The sequence below is a fragment of the Solanum verrucosum genome, unplaced genomic scaffold (genome assembly GCF_900185275.1).
Source record: "Solanum verrucosum unplaced genomic scaffold, falcon-dt-bn FXZP01000121.1, whole genome shotgun sequence".
Classification (NCBI taxonomy): domain Eukaryota; kingdom Viridiplantae; phylum Streptophyta; class Magnoliopsida; order Solanales; family Solanaceae; genus Solanum; species Solanum verrucosum.
Window position 1 is genome coordinate 427,873 of NW_026020509.1, and position 25,631 is coordinate 453,503.

Consider the following 25,631-nt stretch of genomic DNA (forward strand, 5'->3'; position numbering starts at 1 on the left):
TCTGATTTGGTAGGTTCAACGGGATTTTGAAGAACTACCTTCTGAAGCTTTTCGTCCGCTACGGGATTCTCTGAATGTGAGCGAGTTTATCATCTCGACATAATTAATATTTACAACTCGGATGTCTGATAATATTGAAATTTATCAGTTTCGTTCATATTGCCAGCAGATAGGTTACTTTTTTTAGCAACACAAAATTGTGAATCAAATCTGTGGATAACTGTTGCCTGCACGATGCTTGTAGCCTAGTAGGTGGGATTAAGTTGATTCCTCTTCGTCCTTCATGGAGTATAAATTGTGTTTTGGCTTCTTTTTGTGATACATAAGGCACATATTAAGTACTAACAATATAAGGAAATAGGTCCTAGGGTTAAATGCTTGTTATTCGCCTGATCAAAACTGGAAATTTTCTATTCCTAGGAAACTTTCATGTTCTGGTATAATGTTAGAGTCATTCCTTCACACGAAAGAAAGTGATTGGGAAAAAATATTACTTCCTCCGCCCCAATTTATGTGATGTTGTTTGAGTTGGCATGAAGTTTTAGAAAGAAAGAAAGACCTTTGAAATTTGTGGTCTTAAATAAGTCATAGATGTTTGTGTGACTATAAATCATCTAATCAAGGGTAAAATGGGCATTTAAAGTTAACTAAATATAGAAACGTGTCATTATTTTTGGGACTGACTAAAAAGGAATCTGTGTCACATAAATTAGGACAGAGAAACTAGTAGATTGGTTCCATTATTATTAAAAATTATTTGATGGTTTGCCTTCCATCAATAATGTAGTTGGCTAGGTGTCGGGTATTGTAGGATTATATCATTCTTTTAATTTTCTTTCATAACTGATAAGTAGACTATATTTTACTCCCTTTACAGAAGAGGGTATACAAAAAGGTGCTCTTTATTTCTTTCTAAACTGTCTAACCAATCGTCTAGATAACTGAAGATGTCATGTATACTCCACTAGTAGACAAAGCTGGCAAAGTCATCTGGACGTACAACAAATTTCTGCACCTACACCACAGTTATTAAAAACAAAACAAATTCTGGGTCCCCACCCCACAGGTTTTCCTCCTAATGACCCGCTGTGTAAAGCTCCAATCTATAAGGAGTTAAAACATTACCATTATTTGAATCAGGAGAGCTTTCATCTAAATGTACTCCGGAAATACATTGGATGTTCAACATAAAGAATGATTGCAAACATTATTGATATACCAAATTGGGTTGAGTTACAATCAAGAAGAGGAATATGATTATAAAATGTACATTTAAAGGGAAATTGTTTTGGATCCTAAACTTTAACATTCCAAATAATTGGTGTGTTGTGCTTGTTAACAGCTCAACTCCTTTATGTGTAACTATGGCCGAGTCCTAGTTTAAGTGGAAAATTTTTGCTCCAATACTGTGGTGGCTTAGTTGTCAAGCTTGGTAAAACCATAAAAGTAAACTGTTGTAACTTGTTCTTTTTGGGAAGATAAATATTTTTATTGATCAAACTGTTTTAACTTGTATGATGAGTTACATCAGCTGCCGTCGGTTTTGCTCTATATCTTCATAAACTTACATATTCCACCTTAGTAGTAGCCTCTTTTTCTTTATTATGTTTTGATGCATCCATGAGACCCCGTTATGTATAGAAGATTACGTGTCTTTTGTAGACAACCATATCTCTTTGTGAGGTTCCCCTACCTCTTGGTATACGGGCATTTATGCCCTTCATTAATAATATTTTATTACTTTATCAATAAATAAAGTAGAAATAAGTATGTAGATTTATCAAATGTTATATTTTCCTCCTGACTATGAGTTTGGTGATTTTCAAACTGCAGACCTTGTTGAAAACATTTCATAAGGGTCCCCCAAAAGTTAGAACACAGGTAACTTTAGATATTTTTGTCAACTAAACAATATGTGGAGTTCAATTAAAAGATTCTGTACTAAATGCTTTATTATAGATTAGTCTTGCAGTTGCTGCTTTGGCTGTTCATGTGCCTGCAGATGATTGGGGAGATGGTGGTATTATAAACTGGCTTAGGGATGAAATGAATTCTCATCCCGAGTTTATACCGAGTTTTCTGGAACTTCTTAGAGTTTTGCCTGAGGTATTAGTCTCACTGTTTCTATTAAATCACATGGTAAACAATTGGTTCTTACTGTGCTTTATATTTGCTGAAAAGGACTAGGTTAATTTATTTGAGTTGCAAGGTTATGCCCTTGTTGTTGCCTTTTGTGAGGAAACATTGCATCTTCTCTTTAAATCTTGAACGATATTGGTAACGGACGTGTCTTCACACAGGAGGAATTCAACTACAAGATAGCTGCTCGACCAGATAGGCGACGCCAGTTTGAAAAAGAACTTGCTTCTGCTATTGATACCGCACTTAATATCTTGACTGCCTGTTTGAATATCAATGAACTTAAGGAACAGGTGAGCTTTACTTTTTCCTTTTGTGCCTCTTGATTGTTGGATATTTATATCCTTATCAAAGCCACCAGCCAAACCCTTAATGATTCTCTCTCACCAAATAGTAGTTTCTTGTGCCCAGAGAGCATGGCTACCAATTTTGACTGAATTTCTCCTTTCAATATGTGTCTAAATAGTTATTGTGAGCATTCTTAGGGGTTGTTTGGTACGAAGATTAATAACACAGGGATTAGTAATGCAGGAATTAGTAACGCAAGGATTAGTAATGCATGGATTATTTTTTTATCAAGTGTTTGGTTCATTGCTTCCCACCTAATCTTGTGTTTGGTATAAAACTCTACAAAAAGTTTCTTTCAAATTATACCCTTGAATTAAAAATACTCAACTTAAGACTTTCATCTTCCAAAATCATTTAACTACATTTATCAATAAAATAATTTTAATATGACAAAATAAATTATTTTATATGTTATATAAGTATAGACCCTATAAATACACAAATTTTTTAAAGAACTCACTTCTTAAGGAATAACATTTTAGTGCACAAATTATTATTAATACAGAGCTCAGCGTTAATAGTTGTTGCTTTAATGGTGGAAATGGAATTATTATGAATCCCTCAATAATTTTTTTCCCCCAGTAATCAGCTAATATGCATTATCACCAACAATGATGCTCAATAAAATTCATAATGATAGTTTCTCTATATTTTCTAACGCCAGATAAGACTTTTCAAAGAAAAGTTTATTTTTCTTTTTTCTTTCCCAGACACTATTAAAGCTGAGCAGTTGTTTATACAAATATTTGTATGACATGAGTTTATTTAAAATTTATACAAAATAAAGTTTAATGAAAAGATAAATTTTCATAGTTCAATCACCTTTTAAGATAATAACTCAATAAATTTACTAGTACAAATATAAACACAAAATCAAGAAAATAAACAAAATGATTAAAAGGATGTGAGGTTTTTTTTGTCTTTACATAGATTAATCCTATGGATTACTAAATACCACAAAATGAAAGGTATTCGTTATACATCCTATAATACCATGTAGGGTTTATAACTAATCCATGGAATAATTATACATAGGCCAATATTTCTACCAAACATAGTACTAAATAATACCATACATAATACATGGACTATTCCTAATACTCCCTACCACACACACACACACAAAAAAAAATAAAAAAATAAAAAAATTGTGGTGAGCCTCAAGATGGCTTTACATGAAGCTGCAACTGATTTTCGTCTATGCATTTTGTCAATGAATTAAAACTATGGTGCTCTCAGTTCTGATAATAGGTTAACAACAACAGTTTTTGTTGTTTTCTGTAAAAAAAATTCTGTTCTTTCCCTAACTTATCCCACTATCTTTTGTCATCCCAAATTATATTAAAATTGAGAATCTTCATAATCAGTTTGTTGCACTTCATTTTTCCCTTGAGCTCTGGTTGTCTACTGGGGTGTATAATGAATGTGGAAACATCATTATGGGGCTGATTATTGAAAGAATGCTCTTATTTGATTTGCAATTGATAAGTTGAAAAGAAAAAGGTAATGGAAAAGAGGGTTGAAACAAACTACTGCGAGTTATCTAATTTGATATAATGTTCTACATCAATTATAAACTGGGATATCTGCGAGTTATCTAATTTGATTATAATGTTCTACATAACTGTTCGTAGTGGTTAGGTGTACAATTTCTGCTCAAGGAATATTTGAATTTTGAAGTTAAAATGGATAATTTTATTAGTCTCAAGTATAGAGTATTGCTTTTCTCACTTTCTGGTGCAACAATGGGATGTAAATGATGTTGATGTCATGCTTAACTCAGCTCATTAACACAAATTTGTAACATAAATAGTTCAATTGTGACTCTACTTCCAGCATTCTCTTGTTGATCGACATGTTTAGAAATATTTTGAACCATTATTTAGCGGAAAAGAGTTCTCGTGCTTTGTTACATGGAATCCTCATTGTTTGATTGTACACGTGTATAGGTATTATGATTTATGAGTGTTGATACTTGGTGCAGATTCTTCAAAATACACTAATAACTAGCCAAAAAAGTTTGATCTTTCTTTCTGTTTGCGTAGCATACCCATTTTGGATACGCACCCGATATAGAGTCCATGTAATATAGGTTCTCTACACAAGATATGGGGTCAGAACCTACGTTGCTGCACATTGCCTCAGAACTGAAAGAGCAGCTGCTAGTTTATACAGATATATGTCTAATTAAAATCCAGATTCTCTTAGCTCTTTCTGTACACACTTTGACCCTCAATTTAGTGGGTGAATTCTCTAGGAAATGAAAAATATTATAAAGGGAAGTTGCATGTGACTGCTATCTACTTTTCATTTTTATCCACTCTTTAAGGTGAAAATTTGACTTGATGACTTATGATTACTCGAGTACTTTTTCCTTCTATTACTAATCGGTTTTCCAATTACATAACAGGTCCTTGAGGCATTTGCTTCTTGGTTACGGCTAAGGCATAGGTATTATTTGGCTTCTCTGAGTCCCTTCATATTCACATGCTGAACCTAGATTTTGCTTTAGCACAAACTGTAATCCTTGTTTGATGGTCCTGTGCTTTAGTTCTATTCCCAACTAAAGTTGCAAGTTTGGGGAAGTTGGTCCTTGACTTCATGGAAAAGTTAGTACATCTTAAAATTTTGTTTCTGAATTTTATGGCGTGTCTTCTTGAATGCAGAAGATTTTTCATCTTCATTAGATATCCTTATGCTGTAAATTATAAGTGTTTAACATTGCCCATCGTATTTATGATTGAAACATCTTTAAGAGTTGGTGTGCAGAGTGAGTGTATTTGAACCAGTTAATTGCCGAATTTTATAGAATCACACATCAGTTGTACAAGGCATCCAAGGGGTTATAAGGTTTTGAGTCACACCACACATTGCCTTAAGGTTTTGGGTTTGTTGTTCCGCTCAAATAGAATCAAAGTAGGTAGAGGTCCTCAGTTTGAGTTTCTACGATACTGGTCAAAAAAAATAAAATCTCATTCTTGTTTTATCATAAAAAATCTGTTTGCACACGAGTTGGCCTGTTGCAGACCTAAATAAATATATAAATAAATAAATAAAAACAGGTGTTTTGCATACCTAAGTAATTTTTTTTTTTGATAAGGTGAATAATCCTATTAATGACGGGGAGAAATCCCTGTATATAAGATTGTATAGCTGAGCAAATAAACAATAGTGTTCCCTCTACAATAACTCAACCTCTTAGGTGAGTAGTTTACACAGTTAAAAATTAATAAATGAATCAGGAAGTTTTCATAAAAAATAAATGAATCAGCAAGTTCGACTAACATACTTATGATAGTTAAGTTTGACTAAGATTAAGTGACTATCATACTTAATCATAAGTATGTTAGTCAAACTTGCTGATTCGTTTATTTTTTACGGGAATTGCTGGTTCAATTAGGTGTAATTACAATATCTGGACTTTGGAGATTGGATGGAGAGTAGAGAATATATTCTGAAGGAAATGCTACTTTGGAGATATATTTTTAGGAAGTCATGGTACTTGGTTGTGCTGAACTTTCCAGGAAGCATGTCTGGACTTTTTCAGACAGCATTTTAAAAGAGAAAAGATTCGGAATTTTAAAAGGCTAGATAGATATCTTCTAAGCCAGAACATACAACAGATCTTCTAAGCTGTTGGATCAGGAGAGGGGGTAGCAAATCCCAGGAGAGATGGTGGAGAGAAGTTTCTTCATGTATTTGGTGGACAATATGGAAGGAAAGAAATGGGAGGTGTTTTGAGGGTAGATCCAATACTTTGCAGAAGATTAAATGGACATTTTTGGTGTAAACTGGCAAATGTAGAGAATGAAGTCCGATTGGTAGATTTTTTAGGCTCTTTGTAATTAGCCCTTAGTTATAACTCTCTGTTGATAACTATTGGAGGTCTCCAGCATATAGGATATGCTGAGGATTGAGGAATACAAATTACCAGTAAAAAAGGCTAGATAGAGATTATTCCTTCCCACTTTGCAGGTATGTAGGTCAACTTAAGTGGATACAAGTCAACCTTGCTCAGGTTATTGACCTAATCATTGTTTACTGGAAGATTGGAGACCATTTAGCTCCAAGATTGGTTGAGACTGAAGCTTACTTCAGAAATTGTATGAACTATCTATGGAACATGTGATTCAGATTACATAGTTGTTTAACACACATACTACTAATTAATAGTGCTCATCACTCCACTGTTACTACTTATTTATTCTGTGTGGTAATTAGTGCGTTTTCGTTTGATTTACCGGGCGGTGTTCTGTTGAGCACTTTTGATGTCATATTGCAGGTCAAATATGCTATGTTTAAAAAATATTCATACTATCATGATATTAATTTGTTGTAGAGTTGGTAGACTCAAAGCTCAGCACATGAAATTGACTACCGTGCAGTTTAGTAGAATCATTTTCATGGATATATATAGTTATATGTCACACAATTTGTGCAGATAAATCATGAGACAAGGTTTTCAGTCTAGAAATTCTTTAGGTGGTATACTTCTGTCCTATGAAAAGGAAGTATTCTGATCTTATGCTGGACTAAGTCTCTTTTCTCTCCTCTTTTTTCTACTGCTGCATGCATTGGATCTCAGTTTTTGTGGTCACAGAAATCAATCGCGTACTGGTTTAGACCTGAACATTTGTTTTTCCTCATTCTGTAGATCTACTGATCTAGTGTGCATCAATTTTCTATTTCCTGTGAACATAACAGATATTGTTGCTTAATAGATCACTTTTTCTATTTCAGGATACCTGCATCTACCCTTTCTTCACACCCTTTAGTGCTTGCAGCTCTTTCAAGCTTGAATTCTGAAATATTGTCTGAGGCCTCCGTTAATGGTACTGTGAATGTTTTGGGCTGCTGTTCTTTCTTCTTATAAATTCATTACTATTATCTTTTGTTATTAGTGTGTCAAACTACTATAATATACACTTCATCATAAGCTGTTTAATGTAATCTATTTGTGTATCTTAAATGTAGTTTCAATTTCTTTAAGTCCCTTCATGAAGTGAATTGTAGCTACACTGGAAATAAATCCATGCTAAACCTTATCAAATGAGGCTTAGGTTATAGAAAATAATTTGAAAGAGAATGCAATTGATGTTCAGAGGTAGTCACTGCTTAGTTGGATAAAGTTTAACCGAGGTCCATTATTAATGGATCCGTTCTTACTGATTAATAGTCTGTTTCATGTTACAAGTCTTACTGTTATGCAGTAGATTGATAATCATTATTGTGGACCCCTGTCCTTCTCTCTTGTTCTTTTGTACTTGTATAAATGGCTGTCAATTTTCCTGCATTTTGTCATAATTATGAGCTCGCTATGACATATTTGATGGGAAATTCGCAATGTTGCAGTTATTTCTGAATTGATACACTACACAGCAGCAAGAAATTCGGGCGGAGTTTCGTCAGAGTTGGCCTTGATTCAAGTAATTGTTCCTCAAGTTATGAGTCTGAAACCTCAGCTTAGAGATCCTTCAAAGGTATATTACCTTGTGCATTGAACAGGGATGTTCTGATTGGTCCATTCTTTTTCTTTTCCTAAATTTACATAAAGCTTAGACATCTAGAAATTTGTTGGTTTTCTTTTTTTTGGGAGGCATCTTGATGAAAATATGTTAAATGCAGGATATTATATGGTGATCAAATTGAAAACCAATGTGTTGTTGTGGTCATTTTTGTCTTTTGGTGCTAAGAAAATTTAAATGTACTACCTTTTAAGATACTTTGAATGATTGGGTCATTTTATGGTTGGTATTTACAATTTCCATTTCATCTCCTTCTGGGGTCCCAATTTGGGGGATTCCCCAAAATCTCATTCTAGGCCATTGATTTCCCTAAAAATCTTTTTTACGGGTTGAAACCCTTCACAAAGTATTTTATGCTCCTAATGTCTGGCATATTACTCGTCCTATGCACTTGTTTTCTTTATTCTGTAGAATGTTATGTGGGTAATATACTTGGTCTACTGCTGATTGTTGGGCAGTCTACCATTACGCAGAATTGGTTGGTGGGTGATCCAGTTGCAATCAGTTGAAAGCAAATTTAAATATTATTCTTGGGACTTCTTTTTTGTTTTGACAAGTCAAGATCATTCATTGATGCACCCAAGATGGTGTCAAAACTAATTACACTCTTAGCGGGTGGCTCAACTAGCATTCTCTATTTAGTTGTTCTAATCATCTGGTAATCTTTCTTTTTTCACTAAGAATATATAACTCGGGAAATCCTTAATGCATCCGATATTCTTTTTTACTAGTATGGACCATCTTCTATTTCTCTCATTCCAAGTAGTCCAAAAAAATTGTACAATGGTCTTCCATACTGCTTTGTTCTGTTTCAATCTTTGCGTTCCCCAACTAGTGATTGCCTCTGCCACTGTCAACAGCATCACCCAGGTTACATCGGACATAGACATTTCCAGGTTCTATTAAATGTGTTATAAATCTGCAGTTCAGCAAGATATGATCATTATTTCCCCTCCCTTACAGAACACGATTCACCACCCTCCACCCTCCACCCTCCTCCTCCGTTTTTTCATTTAAGTTGTGTCTTAGTCGTGCAAGCATCATGTCAAGCAAGGTACCTTCTTGGGTGCTTCTCTATCCAACACCTACCTAGTTCCTCGAGACCCTCCCTCCTATCCCTCATTTGCAAACCCCTATATTACAATTTCAGCATAAACTACTATGCGGCTCTCCCCTTTTCCATGCCGTCTAATCTTTTTTTTTGACAATGTAAAATATATTATTAAAAATTAGGGAAGCCCTATGTACAAGTCGATACCAAAAGAAGAGAACCTGCATCACAATATGGTTCTCAATGAAAGCCCCCAAGGCCTAGCTCAAGTGGCAAAAGGTGGAGGATTTGTGGCTTAGGTCGCAAGTTCAAGCCCCACACCATGCAAAGCGAAGCCCGGTATTTAAGTGGAGAAGGGTAGAGGGGCGGGCCCATTATCCACCGAGTTTAGAAGGCTGTGATTGGTCCAAAGGGCGGGTCACAGACGGATTTCTCGGTTATAAAAAATAAAAAAAAATAAAAAAAGGTTCTCAATGAAAGATATCTAATCCTCTATGCAAATCGGGACCTCACAAGTACACCAAAAGGAAACTGGAGATAATAAACTACTTTGCAGTTTTACAAAGTCCTGTTCCACTCTTCAGAAGTCTTTCTATTTCTCTCTTTCCAAAAAACCCACATGATTGCTAAAGGGGCCACACTTCATGCCCTTGACTTCTCCTCTCCCTCATGTGAGTCCAACTTTATAGCGTTGTGTCCGGTATCACCCATTGCTTTCTGAACAAATTAAGGAATACCTGCCATAATCGTATAGCCATTTTATAATGCAATAGAGGATGGTCTACTTCTTCACCCAAGTTTTTGCACATAAAACACCAACTAACACATGTGATCTTCCTCTTCCTCAATCTTTTTGTTGTCAAGATCACAACCCTTGCTACTAACCACACAAAGAAACACACCTTTCTTGGTGCTCTAGGGATCCAAATAGCATCATGAGGAAAAATAAGTTTCTCTCTCACCAGTAAGCTAGGAATAAGAACCGAGGGTCCGTTTGATAGTTGGATAAGAAACAAGTTATTCCTGTATTAATTTCCTTATAACTTATATGACGTTTGGTAGGTATATTTTTTTTGAGAAAGATAACATTACTTCTATATATCCACAGGCATACTACACCAACAGGTATAGTTTCCCAACAAAAGTATTACAACTTACAACTTGTGGTTCAAGTTATCCTTACAAAAAGTCTAAAACATCAAAAATATCTTCTGTTTGAGCTAATAGTTTTTGCTCACACCAAAATAAAATAGGCCTAAGCAATTCATCTTAAGAATCTGTAAGCTGCTTTGTAGTTTGTACTCCTTCAAAACACCTCTTGTTCCTCTCAATCCAGACTGACCACCAAATACAAGCCGGGACAATCTTCTATCTCTCCTCCTTCTTACTTATGATACCATCCTTGTTCCAGCATCTTAGGACACCCGCTATGCTTCCAGGTTTCACCCATCTGATCCCTTTTAGGCATATAAACATCCTCCATAGTTGGTCTGTCCACTTGCAATGCAAAAAAAGATGGTTGATTGTCTCAGTTTGTTCCTTGCATAGAAAACACTCAGTGACTAATTGATGACCCCTTTTACTTGGGTTTTCCTGTGTCAAGGCTGCCTCCAAAATCCAGGTGAAACTGTTAACTTTGTAAGGAATCTTTGGCTTCCAAATCATCTTCCAAGGTCAATCTCTTTCCTTCACTAATGCTGAATTCAGCTCCTTGTATGCTGAGTTGACAGAGAACTTTCCATTCTTGTCTTTGCTCCATTCCAGTCTGTCTTCTCCTCCATTGAGGTTATTGAAACCTGCTACTGAATTGTAAAATTCTGCAACTCTTTCCATCTCCAAATCATTCAGATGTCTCCTTATGAATACGTTCCATCTCTGACCAGTCCACATCATGGCAAGTTGGCAACTGTGGCATGTTGCTGTTGACTTAATGTGAAGAGTTCTGGATGTTGTTGTTTCATAGTTCCTTGCCCTGCCCAATTGTCATGCCAAAAGGATGTTCGCTGTCCATTCCCAATCTTCACCTTTTTTCTGATCTGCATTAATGGCCATAGGTTCCTGAAAGCTCTCCAGACTGAGCACCCATAGGGTGTGGAATAACTAATATATGTATAACTAATACATGAATAACTAATAGTCTAAAACCTGCATAAAATAAGTACATAGATTCACTTATAGCTAATCCCTACATCACTAATACCTTCATAACTTTAACCAGCAACCAAACGACCCCTGATATTATAAAACCATTTCCACTCTCCCACCACCTCCATACATCAGTAGTATTGTCTAGTGTATCCAGCACATACAATGTCTCATTCATACTGGCAATCTCTTTGCCCTTCCCCTTTCTCGGTCTCTTATAGCCATGTGAAAGCTATGTCCCATCACCCATGTAATTTCATGGTTTTCTACCTCAGATATTCAAACACACATGCATTTTTGTTGGTTACCACATTATAAGCAGGTGGGACTTCCTCCAGAGTACTGTCACCCGCACAATCTCACTTCCATAACTTAATTATGCTATTACCAACTCTGAATTCTATCCATATTTATGATGTTCTTGGGAGTATATGCCCTTGTTTCTATTTTCACTATCTTCTATCCATTTCTCCGTTGTGAAGGGGTTTTGCAGTGACACAATAAGTTATTGAGCTTTAAAGTTACTGTTTGGTATTCTCTCTTTTTTTTTAATTGTTATGTAGAAATTGCTGTCCTCTTAATTATTTGACCATCCTGTTGTTTATCTCTTCACTTCCAGGATGAGGAGGATATTAAAGCCATTGCTCGTTTGTTTTCTGACATGGGCGATGCATATGTTGAATTGATTGCCACTGGTATCTATACTTCCTCTCTTTCTTAGTTCCTTCCAGATGCAATTTCTTTTTCTTTGACTTCTCAAAGAAGTTTGGTGTGCATAAAAGTATGTGATATTTGTTCTTACTTATGTATAAGCAAAACTGACAACTGTATTCAGGTTCCGATGAATCAATGCTGATTGTGCATGCATTACTTGAAGTTGCTTCACATCCTGAGTTCGATATTGCTTCCATGACTTTTAACTTCTGGCACAATCTTCAGATGATTTTGACAGAAAGGTGAATGCTGTTGGAATTTTCAATTCAGTCTATTTGCTGCAAAACAATTCTTGCATCTAAAATTATACTTATTCAGGGAGTCATATCTAGCTTGCGGCAATGAAACTTCCATTGAGGCAGAGAAAACTCGTAGATTGCAGGTTTTCCGTTCATCATATGAATCACTTGTCTCCTTGGTGAGTGCTCTGGAATTAGGAGCAGGCAGTTTGGTTTTTACTTATCGTGCATGGCTTCATATTGATCTTAAATTATTTCAGGAGACAAAAACTAATGTAATTTCTTCCTGGACGTGATACCCTTAGTTTATAATCACATAGATTGTTTGACCATTCTCATTGTCAAAAAAGATTGTTTGCCCATTCTTTTCCACTTTTACGTTTATGTTTGTATTTTCTCTTTCAGGTTACTTTCAGAGTCCAATATCCTCCGGATTACTTTGATATCTCCATGGAGGACCAGAGAGATTTTAAGCAGACAAGATATGGTACCATTATTCTATAGATCTTGCCCTTAACTCATTTTTTTTTATCAAGTAAATATATTTTCATTCATAAACAAGGCCAAACTGGCTGTATATGACGTGTACACGAAAAGATAAAGAATCTACAAGGAGATATGACTCTACAAACTCCACCCAATTGTCTATACAACAACGAACTTTCTGTGTGCACCAAAAGAATATAGGGGAACGGTACTCCTCAATGGAGAGAAACTCAACTCTACTCCTTCAAAAGCTCTCCTATAGCTCTCTCCAAACAATTCACGATAACGCACGTGGAACTATGTTCCAAGCACTTCGTCTTCTCTTCCTTCTCCCAACAAGTCTTTCACAGTTTTTATCCTTTGCCCATGGAGTGCCAACCCACCTATACATATCCCACCATAACCTCATGGTAAGCCCGCAATATGTAGGAGAAGATGATTCACATTTTCACCTTCTAAGATTTTCTGCTGTCAAAATTACCCCTCTAGCGGCTAACCAAGTGGAAAAGCACACCTTCCTCAGTACCTTTGGAAACCATACTACATTCATGGAAAAAATCCCTTATCAAAAGTTTCTCATTAAAAAACTTCATAGAGAACACTCTATTATTCCCCAAGCCCCACTGCTAAGCATTGGGGTTATCAACCAGATTGACTTGCCTATGTAGTAAGGCTAACAATCTTTGAAACTCAACACTTCCCAATATTGGTATTCCCTTCTAAATCTCAAGTTCCAAAATGTCTCTCCACCATGTGTCTCCCTAACTTTCTGAATTGTCAAGTCTCTTTAGCAAGATATTCTGTACAATCTCTGTATTTCATCCTTTCGTAATATGCTGCCACACCTGCTTTGCCCACAAAACTTTACTATCCTTTTGTCTTTGACCTTGAATGAGATATTTGCCAAAAATAATCCATCCCTTCATGATATTCATCCACATACCACACCCGTAAGGAGAAATGATATCCCTAGTTCTCTAACGCCTTCCATAATCCCATAGTTTTCAACTATCACCACCTCCACAATGCTTGTACCTCTATTACGAACCTCCAAACCAATTTGCCTGATAAAGCTTTATTAAAGACTTTTAAGCCTTTAATTCCAAGTCTTCCCCATTTTTTAGGAGATGTGACAATCTCTCTCCACACCAAGTGAAATTTCCCTGCCCCATCCGCCTTTTGCCCTAAAACTATTTTGGTTTCTTAAAGTTTTTTTTTCTAATGTTGTCGCATTTTATGATTAAACATCCATTATTATTCATGGCAACATGCATGTGTAACCATGCACTTCCCAGTGTTATCAAAGGCGCGCTTTAAGCGCGCTTAAGCCCTAAAGCGAGGCTCAAAACGTGTTAAGCACTTCGCCTCGCTTTATGTGCGCTTCAGTGCCGTCATCAAAGTTCTAAGACAAACTTTTCCTTGTCAATGAGCCTCTTATGAAGAAGTGACACTAAACAATTGATGTTTCACTTTATCATTAAAAAAATTCAATTTCTTTGGTCATATATTTGTCATTCATGTTTATAATTATTAGTTTTGGACTAAACATACACATTTTATTTTTTTCTCCCTTTGCGCCTTTTTTCATTAAAGCCCACGCTTTATTTGCACTTTGCGCTTAAAGCCCGCATGGACCTTAGAGCTTTTTTGCGCTTTTCGCTTTTAATAACACTGGCACTTCCCACCCCACCTCCCAAAAAAATAAAAGATGAAACCCAAGGGTTTGGCATAGTGGTCAATGAAGTGGGCTGAAAACCATGAAGTCTCGGGTTCAAATCCAGCGGAGACCAAATACTAGGTGATTTCTTCCTATCTGTCATTGCCTTGGTGGGTAGAGGCAGGTATCTCATGGAAATTAGTTGAGGTGTTGATTCAGACACCACAGTTATCCCAAAAAAAATAAAATGAAAGGGTTTGGTTTTCTCTTGCTTCATGAACTGGAGGTTATATTTAGTTGGTCATGTTGAATTTTTGGAGCTTCTGGCAGTTGCTTATTATGTACTGGAGGACCCTTCCGCCCCAAATGGAAAGATTGTATATTACCTGTTGCCCTATTGTATTGTGGTTAGCAAACATAATTTAGGTGCATTTACATTGTGTTTTAACCTTGGTTTTAGGATTGATAAAGATGACCTTTAGTTCTAGGGAAGTCTTGCACTAAACATTAAGTTTATAAACTAATTCTTCATGATAACAATAGAAAAAGCCAATGTAGGAAATAATGTTCAATGACCTTATCACCTTGTTCTTAAGAAAAAGTACTACCAAAATTAAAATGCAGAAACAATAGTAGTGGACTATGCTTGATGCCTCTCTCTTGCCAATGCTATCAAGATTTGGGACTAGTGAAGACAATTTTCTTAATATCTTGTACTTCATTGAAATATCTTATATGTGCCCCCCTTGCTTGTGTGATCACTATCCGGAATCTTCTCTGTTGCGCTTTATGCCTTTGTTGTTTTAATGTAGCACCTAACTTTTTGGTTTGAATTATTTCTCTGGCAATTTACATCATTTTGGCTTTCTTTTCTTTACAAAACGAAAAATGCATTTCATATATGGGACAGTAATGGTTTGATTGCATTTATAAGCTTATATTTGATTGGTTTATTGTCTTGCTCAAGAAAGACATTGCATATTCTCAAAGAGCTAGCCTCTTAGCTCATTGATTTGTGTAAAGTGTCTAGCTCAGTCTGTACCATCTATGTACCTTATCAGTTATTTCCTTGATGGCACTTTCTTTATTACTATGTTGTCTTGAAATTTTGGAAAATCAATCATGAATGCGCATCAGCTATTGTGTTGAGAAGAAATGTAAGAGATCCAATTTTCCACCATGCTAACTTACTCTGTGATTCTGCCATGCATCAGCTGTTGCAGATGTCTTGATTGATGCAGCATTGATTTTAGGAGGTGAACCTACCTTGAAAATTCTCTATATGAAGCTAGTTGAGGTGCGTACTACTACTGTTATCCTGGAGAAATGGTTGACTTTCTCAACTTAATGTATCAAATTCATTTGATTAATGTTAGCCACCAAAATTATACGGACCGGAAAAATTTAACCCACCACTTCTGAGAGAGTCAAAACTAGGTTAATGCACTTAACTTTGAAGTTTTCCCTTTGGGGTTGTGGACATGTTGACTACATTAATAAGCTTTGGTACATCAGTGAAACCGACTTATTTGATATGTTCTGGAATTTGTACAAAACATTTTTTTTACCTAAAGGGTGGTTCTGCTAGCTGAGAGAGTCCTTCAAGTTGATGTCTGCCTAAGGGTTGAGTCAGTTGTAGTGGTAACTGTAAAGCTGCTGGCCAAAAGCTTGTGATTTGGCCCATCTTAGAGGTGGTTTCATCTTGGCTTCTTTGTGTTGTATATAATATTCTAGCTGATTTTTTGGAATTTAGATATCTAGTTACCTTAGTTAGACTTTACTTTACTTGTATTTAAATTTAAATCATTGTATTCCTTGGATAATAGATTGAAATTACTCCAATACCTTTGTTGTAACATGGTATCAGCGCTAGGTCCGTCCCTGTTCTGGCTCCCGATCCACATTCCAGTCAGGCCTGGATGTGAAGGGGAAGGGGGGGGGGGGGTTAGAGTGGGTTACATCCCACATTGGTTGGGGAATGGACTGGTGGTTTGCTTATATGGATTTGGGCAATCCTCCCCTCATGAGCTAGCTTTTGATGTTGAGTTAGGCCCAAGTGTCATATCTTTACAATTCTAAACAAAGTCTTGTGTATAAAGACAATTTATTTCGACTCTCTTTCACTCTGAATACAAAATATCTACACAGCTGATCTATTTGAATTGGATAAATGACAACCGATTTACACTAGAACAGTGAAGAAACCAATTGCACCCACATAAAGTTGTGATAATATCAAAGAAAATTGTGCTGCAATCTTCTATTATTTAACATATCAAACGTTCTTACTGCAAGTAAAACCTGAAAGCCTGAAGTCCTGGGGCATATTCTGCTCATTTAGAATTGTTATCGGATCTCTGCTAAGAAAAAACCTCTTGGATTCATTGTACATGCACTTAGGTGTTAATTTTTGAGAAGAAGTTTCTTCTTACAATTTTTCTCGCAAATTTCAAGACAGTTCAAGTCCTTGTGTTCTGGACAATTCAACTTGTTGTAATCTAAATAAAGATAGAGCAGTTGTAGAGCAAGGCAGATTTAAACAACATAAAGTTGGATATTGTTGTTTTCATTTGGTTCTTAGAGATTTTGGGTGTTGCTTATTTTATAACCTCTCACTAGAGCTTCCTGACCTTGCTTTCTGCTTATGAAAATTGTGAAAGACATTAGAACATTATGTCTCAGATACTAGATCAACTATTCACATTTTTCGCTTAAAAACAGTTTCAGACTTTCAGTTAAAAAGGTCTTGGTTAACACTATTTGGCGGTAAAGTTGTTTTTCTTTTTAGATATTAACGTTTGCTTATTTTTACAGGCCATCAGTCACTGTGGAAAAGATCAGAATTCTGATTGGCGTCCTGCAGAGGCTGCCTTGTATTGTATAAAAGCTATATCAGATTATGTTTCTGATATTGAAGCCGAAGTAATGCCGCAGGTTTGAATGATGATTGAAAATAAAGCCCATTCAACTTTGTTTTACTTCAGAAATTGTGTTAATTTGATTTTTCGTCTTTGTTGCCTTGCTATTTTAACTTGCAGATTATGTCTTTGCTTCCTAAGCTGCCTAATCAACCCCAGCTACTTCAGACAGGTAGTTAATTGTTCCCATCAAAGTGAGAGGTGATTGGATTTGTGGATATTGGGGGGATTGCATTAGGCCAGATAATAATCTGGAATTGGTTCATTTTATTTTTAACCTCTGAGATTATTGTAATAATATTTACCTATTGGGATATCCTGGCTAATTTGCCTACCTATTTTGTCACTTCAGATAACAGTCACAAACGTATAGAGGGTATTAACAATCCAAATAGTGGTTGGATTCTAATTGATATTAGCACCAAAGTCAATTTCCAATCTCTCCTTACTCTCCATAACCATCCTAGACACCATCCCTTCTCCTTCCTACCTTTTCCACCCCCACCCTTCTCTCACTCTCTCTCTCTCTGTCTCTCTTATTTCGAATTTCTGTGAAGGGCAAGGGACTGTGAATAGAATACAGTGAGGAGATGATGTGATTGAATAATTCTTTTATCCCATATTTAGTCCAGTAATTAGGTATAGAATTCTAGTTAAATTTTCATATGATAGTAATTTAATGGATAAACCTCGTCAACAATAAGCAAGTTTATAAAGAATAAGGAGTAATGTAGACACCATATCACGGTCTCTTAAGTACCACATTGGAGACAGATATGAATGTCGTCATCCTTATCCTCTTCTTCCTGTCCCATATCACGAACCAAACATTCCCCAAGAGTGTCCACTGTCCACCCTCTCTTCTTTGAGTGTTCCTATTTTGGTTATATGTCTCAGTTTTTTTTTTTTATAACACGTCCGGGCTAACTTTCGTGCACCTTGACTAATTCCACGGAATACTTGTCACCTCCCACCAGCAATAGATACCAGGCAACTCTGTCCACCAAGGCTAAGACAGATGGGAATAATCACCTAGGGTTTTTTGTGTCTCGGCTGAGTTTTGAACCTGAGACCTCAAGGTTCTCAACCACTAGGCCACCCCCTTTGGGTGATTTTGGGTTATATGTCTCAGTTGTTGGCAATCTGGTGTATACTGTCATTTTCTGCCAAATATTGTTATAGATATCGTTCAAGTCTGATTTGACAGTTCTCATTTGTACTTTTAATTTACTAATTTCCAGTCTGCTTAACAATCGGAGCTTATTCAAAGTGGCTTGATGCTGCATCAAATGGATTTTCATACTTGCCCACACTCATTGATATTCTTGTGAGAGGCATGAGCATGTGTGAAGATTCCGCAGCAGCAGCTGCTTTAGCTTTCAGACACATATGCAATGGTAAATACTTCGTTCGGTTTCTCATGTTTGTATTTATTTTCTTTTTAGTGTTACTTGTAGTAACTCTGCCTTTTATCCAAAAAGAGTGATATTTCACCCTTTTTGTAAAAGAAGTGATTATTTTTCAATAATCATTCTCTTTTATTTATGTTCCAAGAGATCTCTAATATTTTATAATTGATGAAATTTTGTCACTTCATGGTTGGGCTTTGTCAACGATATAATTAATATCTGTGAGACTAGTTGGTGGATATTGATATACCTCTTGTTTCAAATTCACGTCCAGTTTATCTGTGGCAGCTATTTCATAAAGAGAATTTGGAAAAGAGCCAAAAATACCCCTATCCTAGGGAAAATGGCTCAACAACACCATCCATCCACCTTTTGGTCTAAAATTTACCCCCAATCTATTTTTTCCTATGTTGTTCGGACTCTTCAAAAATATCGATGGGAGCATGTCGGATTCTCTGAAAGTAGTGTATTTTTGGAGAATCTAAAAGGGTGCAGCATCGAAAGTGCACATTCCGTGCAACTTATATTTTTTATTCAAATACTTCTAAAACCAACACTTAAACTTGATAGTTTTTCCTAATTTTAGAAAAAATCCATGTGACCTATTTTAATTGACCACAGATATTACTTATTTCAAAATTTAATCCCACCCATTTCGTTAATCTAAGCTTGCCCCAAATAATCTGGCCCGTTCTTTATAATCTAAAATCACCCACCGATATTTTTATTCCCACCCATTTTCAACTCTTGTAAATATTCTATAGAAGCCACAAAGTCTTGCAACTCTAATCTCTCTCCTAGCCAGGTGATTGAGCCTCTATTTTCCCTTCTTGAATCTCCAGCTCAAGCTATCCAACAACTTGGAACTGAATTGTTATCTCATCTCCTTGCACATGAGCATTTTAAGCAGGGGTATAAACAAAAAATGCAGTAGTGTCTCTTGTGCAGCTAGCAGGCATTGGTATTTTGAACTTGCAACAGACAGCAATTAGGGTCAGATTATTACGCGCGAGTTTGAATTATAAAAATGGGTGGCTTTAATTTTTAAATCAAGTAATATAAGTGGCCAATTAAAATGGCCATGTGGCTTTTTTTAAGACTAGTAAAAATCATCAAGTTTGAGGTGTTAGTTTTAGGGGTATTCTTGAGCAAAAAAAATAGGTTGAGGGTATTTTAGACCAAAAGGTGGATGAAGGGTATTATTGATGAGCCATTTTCCATAGGATAGAGGCATTTTTAGCCCTTTTCCAAATAGAATTTTAGGATTAATCTTTTCTTAACTTTGTGACATTGTATCTTGGTTACTCAGTGCATCTGATATATGACCTGGTGAATTTGCTCTTTCTCGGAGTTAACATTCTGGCCAGAGTTAATAGTTCTTTAGTTCAATCTTGTTTCAAATTTTTTATTGTCATTGTAGATTGCAAGAAGAAGCTTTGTGGGTCACTAGATGGTCTGTTTCAAATTTACCAAACGGCAGTCATTGGGGAAGGTCCCTTCAAAGTTTCTGCCGAAGATTCATTGCATCTGGTTGAAGCTTTAAGGTATTATCTATTTCTTAGAAGCTGATCCCTAAGTTAGTTAAGTTCTTTATCTTGTTAAATCCTTACTCTCACCACCCACCCTGCCAAATAAACACACTGGTCTTTTTTTTTTTTTTTGCAGTATGGTTATTACAGAGCTTCCTTCGGAGCATGCTAAGAAAGCCCTTGAGGCAGTATGCCTGCCATCTGTTGCTCCATTACAAGTAAGTTTCCTTTCTAAAATTTTATGAATGACTTTTAAGTGTCAATTTACAAATACTTGGAGTTAACTACCAGGACATGATCAATCAAGGTCCCCAAGTTTTGGGGCAAAAAAACGCTCGGGAATTAACAGTTCATTTTGACCGACTTGCAAATATATTCAGGTACAGGCAATTTCCTTGTTCCGTTTTTCATCTGTTTGATTCTATTTGCATTGTCAATTTTGGAACTGAAACCATTTGCAGATATGTAAATCACCCAGAAGCGGTTGCAGATGCAATTCAAAGACTTTGGCCAATTTTCAAAGCCATTTTTGATGTGTAAGAAAGCTGTTTGCTGTAAATATTGCTTTCAGGATAACTCTTTGATTATAAACTTCCCTAATGGTAGTGTTTGATGATATTCACATAGTCGTGCTTGGGACATGCGGACAATGGAGTCTCTTTGCCGGGCTTGTAAAAATGCTGTAAGTTCAGTTATCTATGCCATCTCCTGCCAAGGGATTCAAGAAATCATTCATCAAGCTGCCTATTCCTGAAAAATGTTGTAGTGACGCAACTTCTCCTGTAAATATGTGGCGTTTTTCATAGTCCTTTGAATGCTTCGTGTTCTTCTCTTCTTTATTCTTGTGCCTCTTGACATCTACATCCGTAGCTGATTTTTTCTTCTTTCTGTGAATTTTTGCTGTCTTATGTTCCTTAATGTATAACCTCAAACAGCTTTTATGTTGCTCTTTGAAATTGTGATTGATAATATTCCCTACAGCTTATTTAAAGTGGCCTGTTCTGAACTCTGAAGACAAGGATGATCAAGATTCTAGTCCGAGCCCGACAATGAGCAAATGGTATTATAGCTTTCCTAACTCTGATGATTTCATCCATTAGGTACGAACTTCTAAGAGGCTCATGGGGGTTACAATTGGGGCGATGCTGGAGGAAATACAAGGACTATATGGACAACACCATCAGCCGTGTTTCCTTTATCTCTCTAGTGAAGTCATTAAGGTATTTGAGTTCTTTCTTACATTGCAAAATTTTAACCAAATTTGCAGTTTCCATTTTAAGCAACAGTTGGAACTTCTGCCGCAGATATTTGGTTCAGATCCATCCTGTGCAAATTACTTGAAAGTTCTCATTGAGTCTCTCTTTAGCCATACAGCATGTCTTCTTACAAAGATTCAGGTACAGTCTGTTGCTTTATTTTGCATTTCATTGCTAGTTATGTAAGCTAACTCCGAAGTGTGGTTCACAGGATTTCACTTCCCGTCCGGATATAGCAGATGATTGTTTTTTGCTTGCATCAAGATGTATCCGATACTGTCCTCAACTATTTTTTCCCTCTACTGTGTTTCCATCATTGGTGGATTGTGCCATGATCGGCATCACCGTGCAGCACAGGTAAGTTCTCTCCATTTCCTCCTCACCCCATGAACATTATGGCCTGTTTACATCTATTTTGATGTAAAGAGGAAGCTCTGGTTCTACACGTCTAGAGTGATGAAGAGTTTGTATTCTGGACAATAACATAAAACTGTGAGAAATGTGAGATAAATTGGTAGAATTTGTGAGGACAAACGTCTTATGGTTGAATCTTGGCAGCACCAATAATTTATCTCTTCATGCGTTGAATACAATTGTTGAGATATATACCTTCGTAGGCAAAAAATCAATTTCATCTATAACTTTAACACTTTTATTTAACTATCTGATACAGACCTCAAGCTGGTGGCTGCATGTCATACATGCCATGTCTGTTACAGATGTAATTAGTGCAGGGACTGTAACTGACTTGATGACATCTGTGTGAGCCAATCATTTAATTTTATGATTTTTGTTATAGTGCCTCTCATGAGAGTATCTTTTCTCTGACAAAACAACAGTAAATTTTAATTGCTTGACCTCTTATTATGTAATGGCTTCGGTATAACATAAAATGCAATTTAATTATTTCACACAAGTTGCATCTGGCTTAGCTCTACCAACTTCAATTCTTCGAGTAGTTTGGCAGCATGAGTCCAAGCTGCTGTGGTTGTGGTGCTTTGTACACTAGATTTTGCAATCACATTTTCTTTCTTTCTTTCCTAGGAGAAGTTGCTCCAACTAGAATGCTATACTTAGACTTATAGCGTCCAGCAAAGTATGTCACCATCCAATCTGCACCGGTCATGATTGATTCACGTGGAGTAGTACTTCATCTGGAGCTTATTTTATATGCTGAAGCCTGAAGCATGCATCCTGATGAGTATCACTAGAGAATGAAATTTGTAGTCCTAACTAGAAAGATAATATTAGGTCTGTCATTGTGAGGTAGTTTAGTTTACCAACTTTTTATATATCCCTGGAACACCAAGAGGCTCCTCTGACCTAGTAGATCACTAAGGGGACCAAAATCTTATTTCATCATAAATTGATTTTCTTTCCTATGAGTTAGTCTCAATAATACCATGGTTTTTGTGACATTGACAAATATAACTGTCAGAAAAGAGCGGAGGAAAAGGATTCATGTAGATAACTATAATCAAGTACCTGAGTGAATGATACAAGAACTGAGTCACAGGACACGGCCAGTTTGATTAGCATGAACTACTTGATGAGACATTAACTGGTCTGATGCTGAAGGAACACATATTCACTGCGTTGGTTGTCATATTTTGTTGCATTTCTCAATGCAATATAAGCAGCAGTTTGTTCCATATCAATATGGCGCTATATTTGTTTCCAAAGTCCATTGCCTACAATCTGAATTACAGAGGCCAAGTACCCAACATATTTAGTAAAAGTACACTTGTAGTTGAATTTTAATCTGTCAAGCATAGAATCATCTTTTGATACTCCCTCTGTTTCAATTTAAGGTGTCTTAGTTTGATTAGGCACGGGGCACGGAGTTTAAGAAAATATGGGAGACTTTTGAATCTTGTGGCCTAAAACTAAAGATGTGGGTAATGTATCAAGATTTCTGTTGAATCTTGTGGTCTAAAACAAACCATGTAAAATGGTGGAATTAAGGAGTTACCAATGTTATTCTTTCTGAAACAGACTAAAACCGAAAGTAAGGCACTTACATTGAAACGGCGGGAGTATATCATTGTCCACTCATCTATCTAATTACTAGAGAACCTATCAGGAACTGCAAGGAAACTCTGGCCTTTATAGATTTGGATTTCTCCTTCTCTAGTAATTTTATTATCTATTTGGTATGATATTTTATTATGTTTTGATTGTTCTAAATTTCGAATTATTGACTGGATTGTAGGGAGGCTTGCAATTCAATATTGAACTTTGTGTCTGATATATTCGATCTTGCAAACTCTACAAACGGAGAAAGTTGCCTATCCATAAGGGACAGTGTAATTATTCCTCGAGGGCCCACTATCACCAGAATTTTGGTTGCTTGTCTAACTGGAGCCCTTCCTAGTTCACGACTAGAAACAGTAAGTACAAATCATTATTTTTTATAGAATGCAGATGGGTGAAGAGAAAGGTAGTATTAGTTTGTTGCATTCAAGAGTTACTCTGAGCTGTTTTCTTTGTAGGTAACTTACGCTCTACTGGCATTGACCCGGGCGTATGGGTTGAAAGCTCTTGAGTGGGCAAAGGAATGTGTGTCCTTAATTCCATCAACAGCTGTTACAGAATTGGAAAGGACTAGATTTTTACAAGCCTTGTCAGATGCAGCCTCTGGAGCAAATATGAACGGTCTGGTAGTTCCGATTGACGAGATTTCAGAGGTTTGCCGACGTAATCGAACTGTTCAGGAGATAGTTCAAGGAGCTTTGAGGCCACTTGATCTGAACATAGTAGCTGTATCATAGTGGAGAGGGTGCAGAAGGGCCTTTTTTAACCTCTCCCTTCTCTGCAGGCAGTAGTTTTTCATGATTCTTTGGAGGCCTTATTTCATCGTTTGTCCATTGTGCGGCTTGAGAATATATACGAGTTATGCAGCAAAAGGGTGTTGTATTGTTGTTACTTTTTCTACTTGTGGAAAGTGATAGAGGAACTCAAGCAGATGCAGTTCCTTGGTTTGGCTTTTTCACTTTTGGTCCTTTTTCGTTTTGGGGGGGTTTTCTTTCGAGGGTGAGGAATTTCCAGTTTTGAGGTTTTAATCCTGGAGTTCAATATATAAGCTTCTTGTATTTGGTAAGATTTTCCAGTTTATAACTGTGTATAGAATGTGCAGTTTCTTTCAGTTCAATAGATAATGAATGCTTAGTGAAGGAATGTGGTATGCAAATCAAACATGTTGTTTATCACCTGTTTTATTTCACATTATGGAGGATGTTTCCTGCTTGGTTTATCAGATCTCCAAGTGTTGGTGTTATAAAATATATCTCATCCAGCTTTTCGTTGGTTATTGTGTCACTATATGGACTTCCATAAACTTTACTTTGTGACTTGAAAAAATCTGTCTTATTTTATTAGGTATGAGACTTTTCTAGAGAAAAGAAGGTAGATGTTTGATTTTTATATGAAACTTATACTTTGAGCCAGGGGTGAATTTATACACTAAAATTGGGACGTGTGAATATGTGGTTTCTCCATAAAATTAGGTATTTATGTATATATTTTATTTTAAATTATTTAATATTATCGGTTGGCGTCCAATCTTATAAGAAGATCAACAAAATTGAATGTTGAGTTATTTAACTTTATGCGTTTCTTTCTTTCTTTTACTCAGTGATGCACCAATGTTTTACAAATCCTATGGGACATATTCCATATTCATATGAGGCACATTTTCTTTAATGATCATAATAACACTATGAAGTCTGAACTCTACCTAACAAATAACAATAAATAATTTAGCTTGCTCCAACTTCTACGTGGGTCTTGAAATAAATAAAGAAAAAGTTGAAAATCCTCTCTTAGATTTGAGAGTTCCACTCAAAATCATCTATAATATTATATTATTATATAATATAGATAGGAGTAACATGTACTACGAATAGTTCTCAAAATCTTAAGAAACTGTGCGTAGAGTATTTCATATCAAATCAAATAATTTTATATTTTAGTAGTTAAAACTAAAGTGAGAATATATCAGTTGACATAATTAAGTGAAAATGTGTGCATGCAAATTACCTATTCAGGTTCAGTATAAACGTGATGTATGTATCAATATAAACGTGATATCAATAAATTATTAGTCCCTGTGTCTCTAATTATTTGTTCATTTTTCCTTTTTAGTTATTTCTAATTACTTGTCTATTTTGACAAATCAATAAAGAACAAATATTTTTTTTACCTATTATCTCCTCA

The 25,631-nt window shown here is 36.0% G+C and overlaps 1 protein-coding gene across 2 annotated transcripts in view; it reads left to right on the top strand.

The window, feature by feature from the left end:
* LOC125809727 (transportin MOS14) overlaps positions 1-24,582 on the top strand; it is a 28,419-nt gene extending 3,837 nt beyond the window's left edge. The window contains exons 3-27 of one of the 2 annotated variants that reach the window (XM_049489323.1): positions 14-76; positions 1,834-1,881; positions 1,960-2,106; positions 2,301-2,432; positions 4,898-4,938; positions 7,228-7,319; positions 7,840-7,967; positions 11,828-11,903; positions 12,044-12,164; positions 12,241-12,340; positions 12,567-12,648; positions 15,519-15,601; positions 17,119-17,238; positions 17,343-17,394; positions 18,464-18,619; positions 20,052-20,175; positions 20,297-20,378; positions 20,452-20,540; positions 20,622-20,696; positions 20,788-20,842; positions 21,261-21,380; positions 21,465-21,557; positions 21,628-21,773; positions 23,629-23,806; positions 23,909-24,582. In XM_049489323.1, the coding sequence (XP_049345280.1) occupies positions 14-76; positions 1,834-1,881; positions 1,960-2,106; positions 2,301-2,432; positions 4,898-4,938; positions 7,228-7,319; positions 7,840-7,967; positions 11,828-11,903; positions 12,044-12,164; positions 12,241-12,340; positions 12,567-12,648; positions 15,519-15,601; positions 17,119-17,238; positions 17,343-17,394; positions 18,464-18,619; positions 20,052-20,175; positions 20,297-20,378; positions 20,452-20,540; positions 20,622-20,696; positions 20,788-20,842; positions 21,261-21,380; positions 21,465-21,557; positions 21,628-21,773; positions 23,629-23,806; positions 23,909-24,187 (2,682 nt within the window). In that variant the 3' untranslated portion in view covers positions 24,188-24,582. Of the gene's footprint in view, positions 1-13; positions 77-1,833; positions 1,882-1,959; positions 2,107-2,300; positions 2,433-4,897; positions 4,939-7,227; positions 7,320-7,839; positions 7,968-11,827; positions 11,904-12,043; positions 12,165-12,240; positions 12,341-12,566; positions 12,649-15,518; positions 15,602-17,118; positions 17,239-17,342; positions 17,395-18,463; positions 18,620-20,051; positions 20,176-20,296; positions 20,379-20,451; positions 20,541-20,621; positions 20,697-20,787; positions 20,843-21,260; positions 21,381-21,464; positions 21,558-21,627; positions 21,774-22,460; positions 22,719-23,628; positions 23,807-23,908 lie in introns of those variants that run through there. The other variant, XM_049489324.1, reaches the window with a different exon arrangement.
* The last annotated feature ends 1,049 nt before the right edge of the window (positions 24,583-25,631 follow it).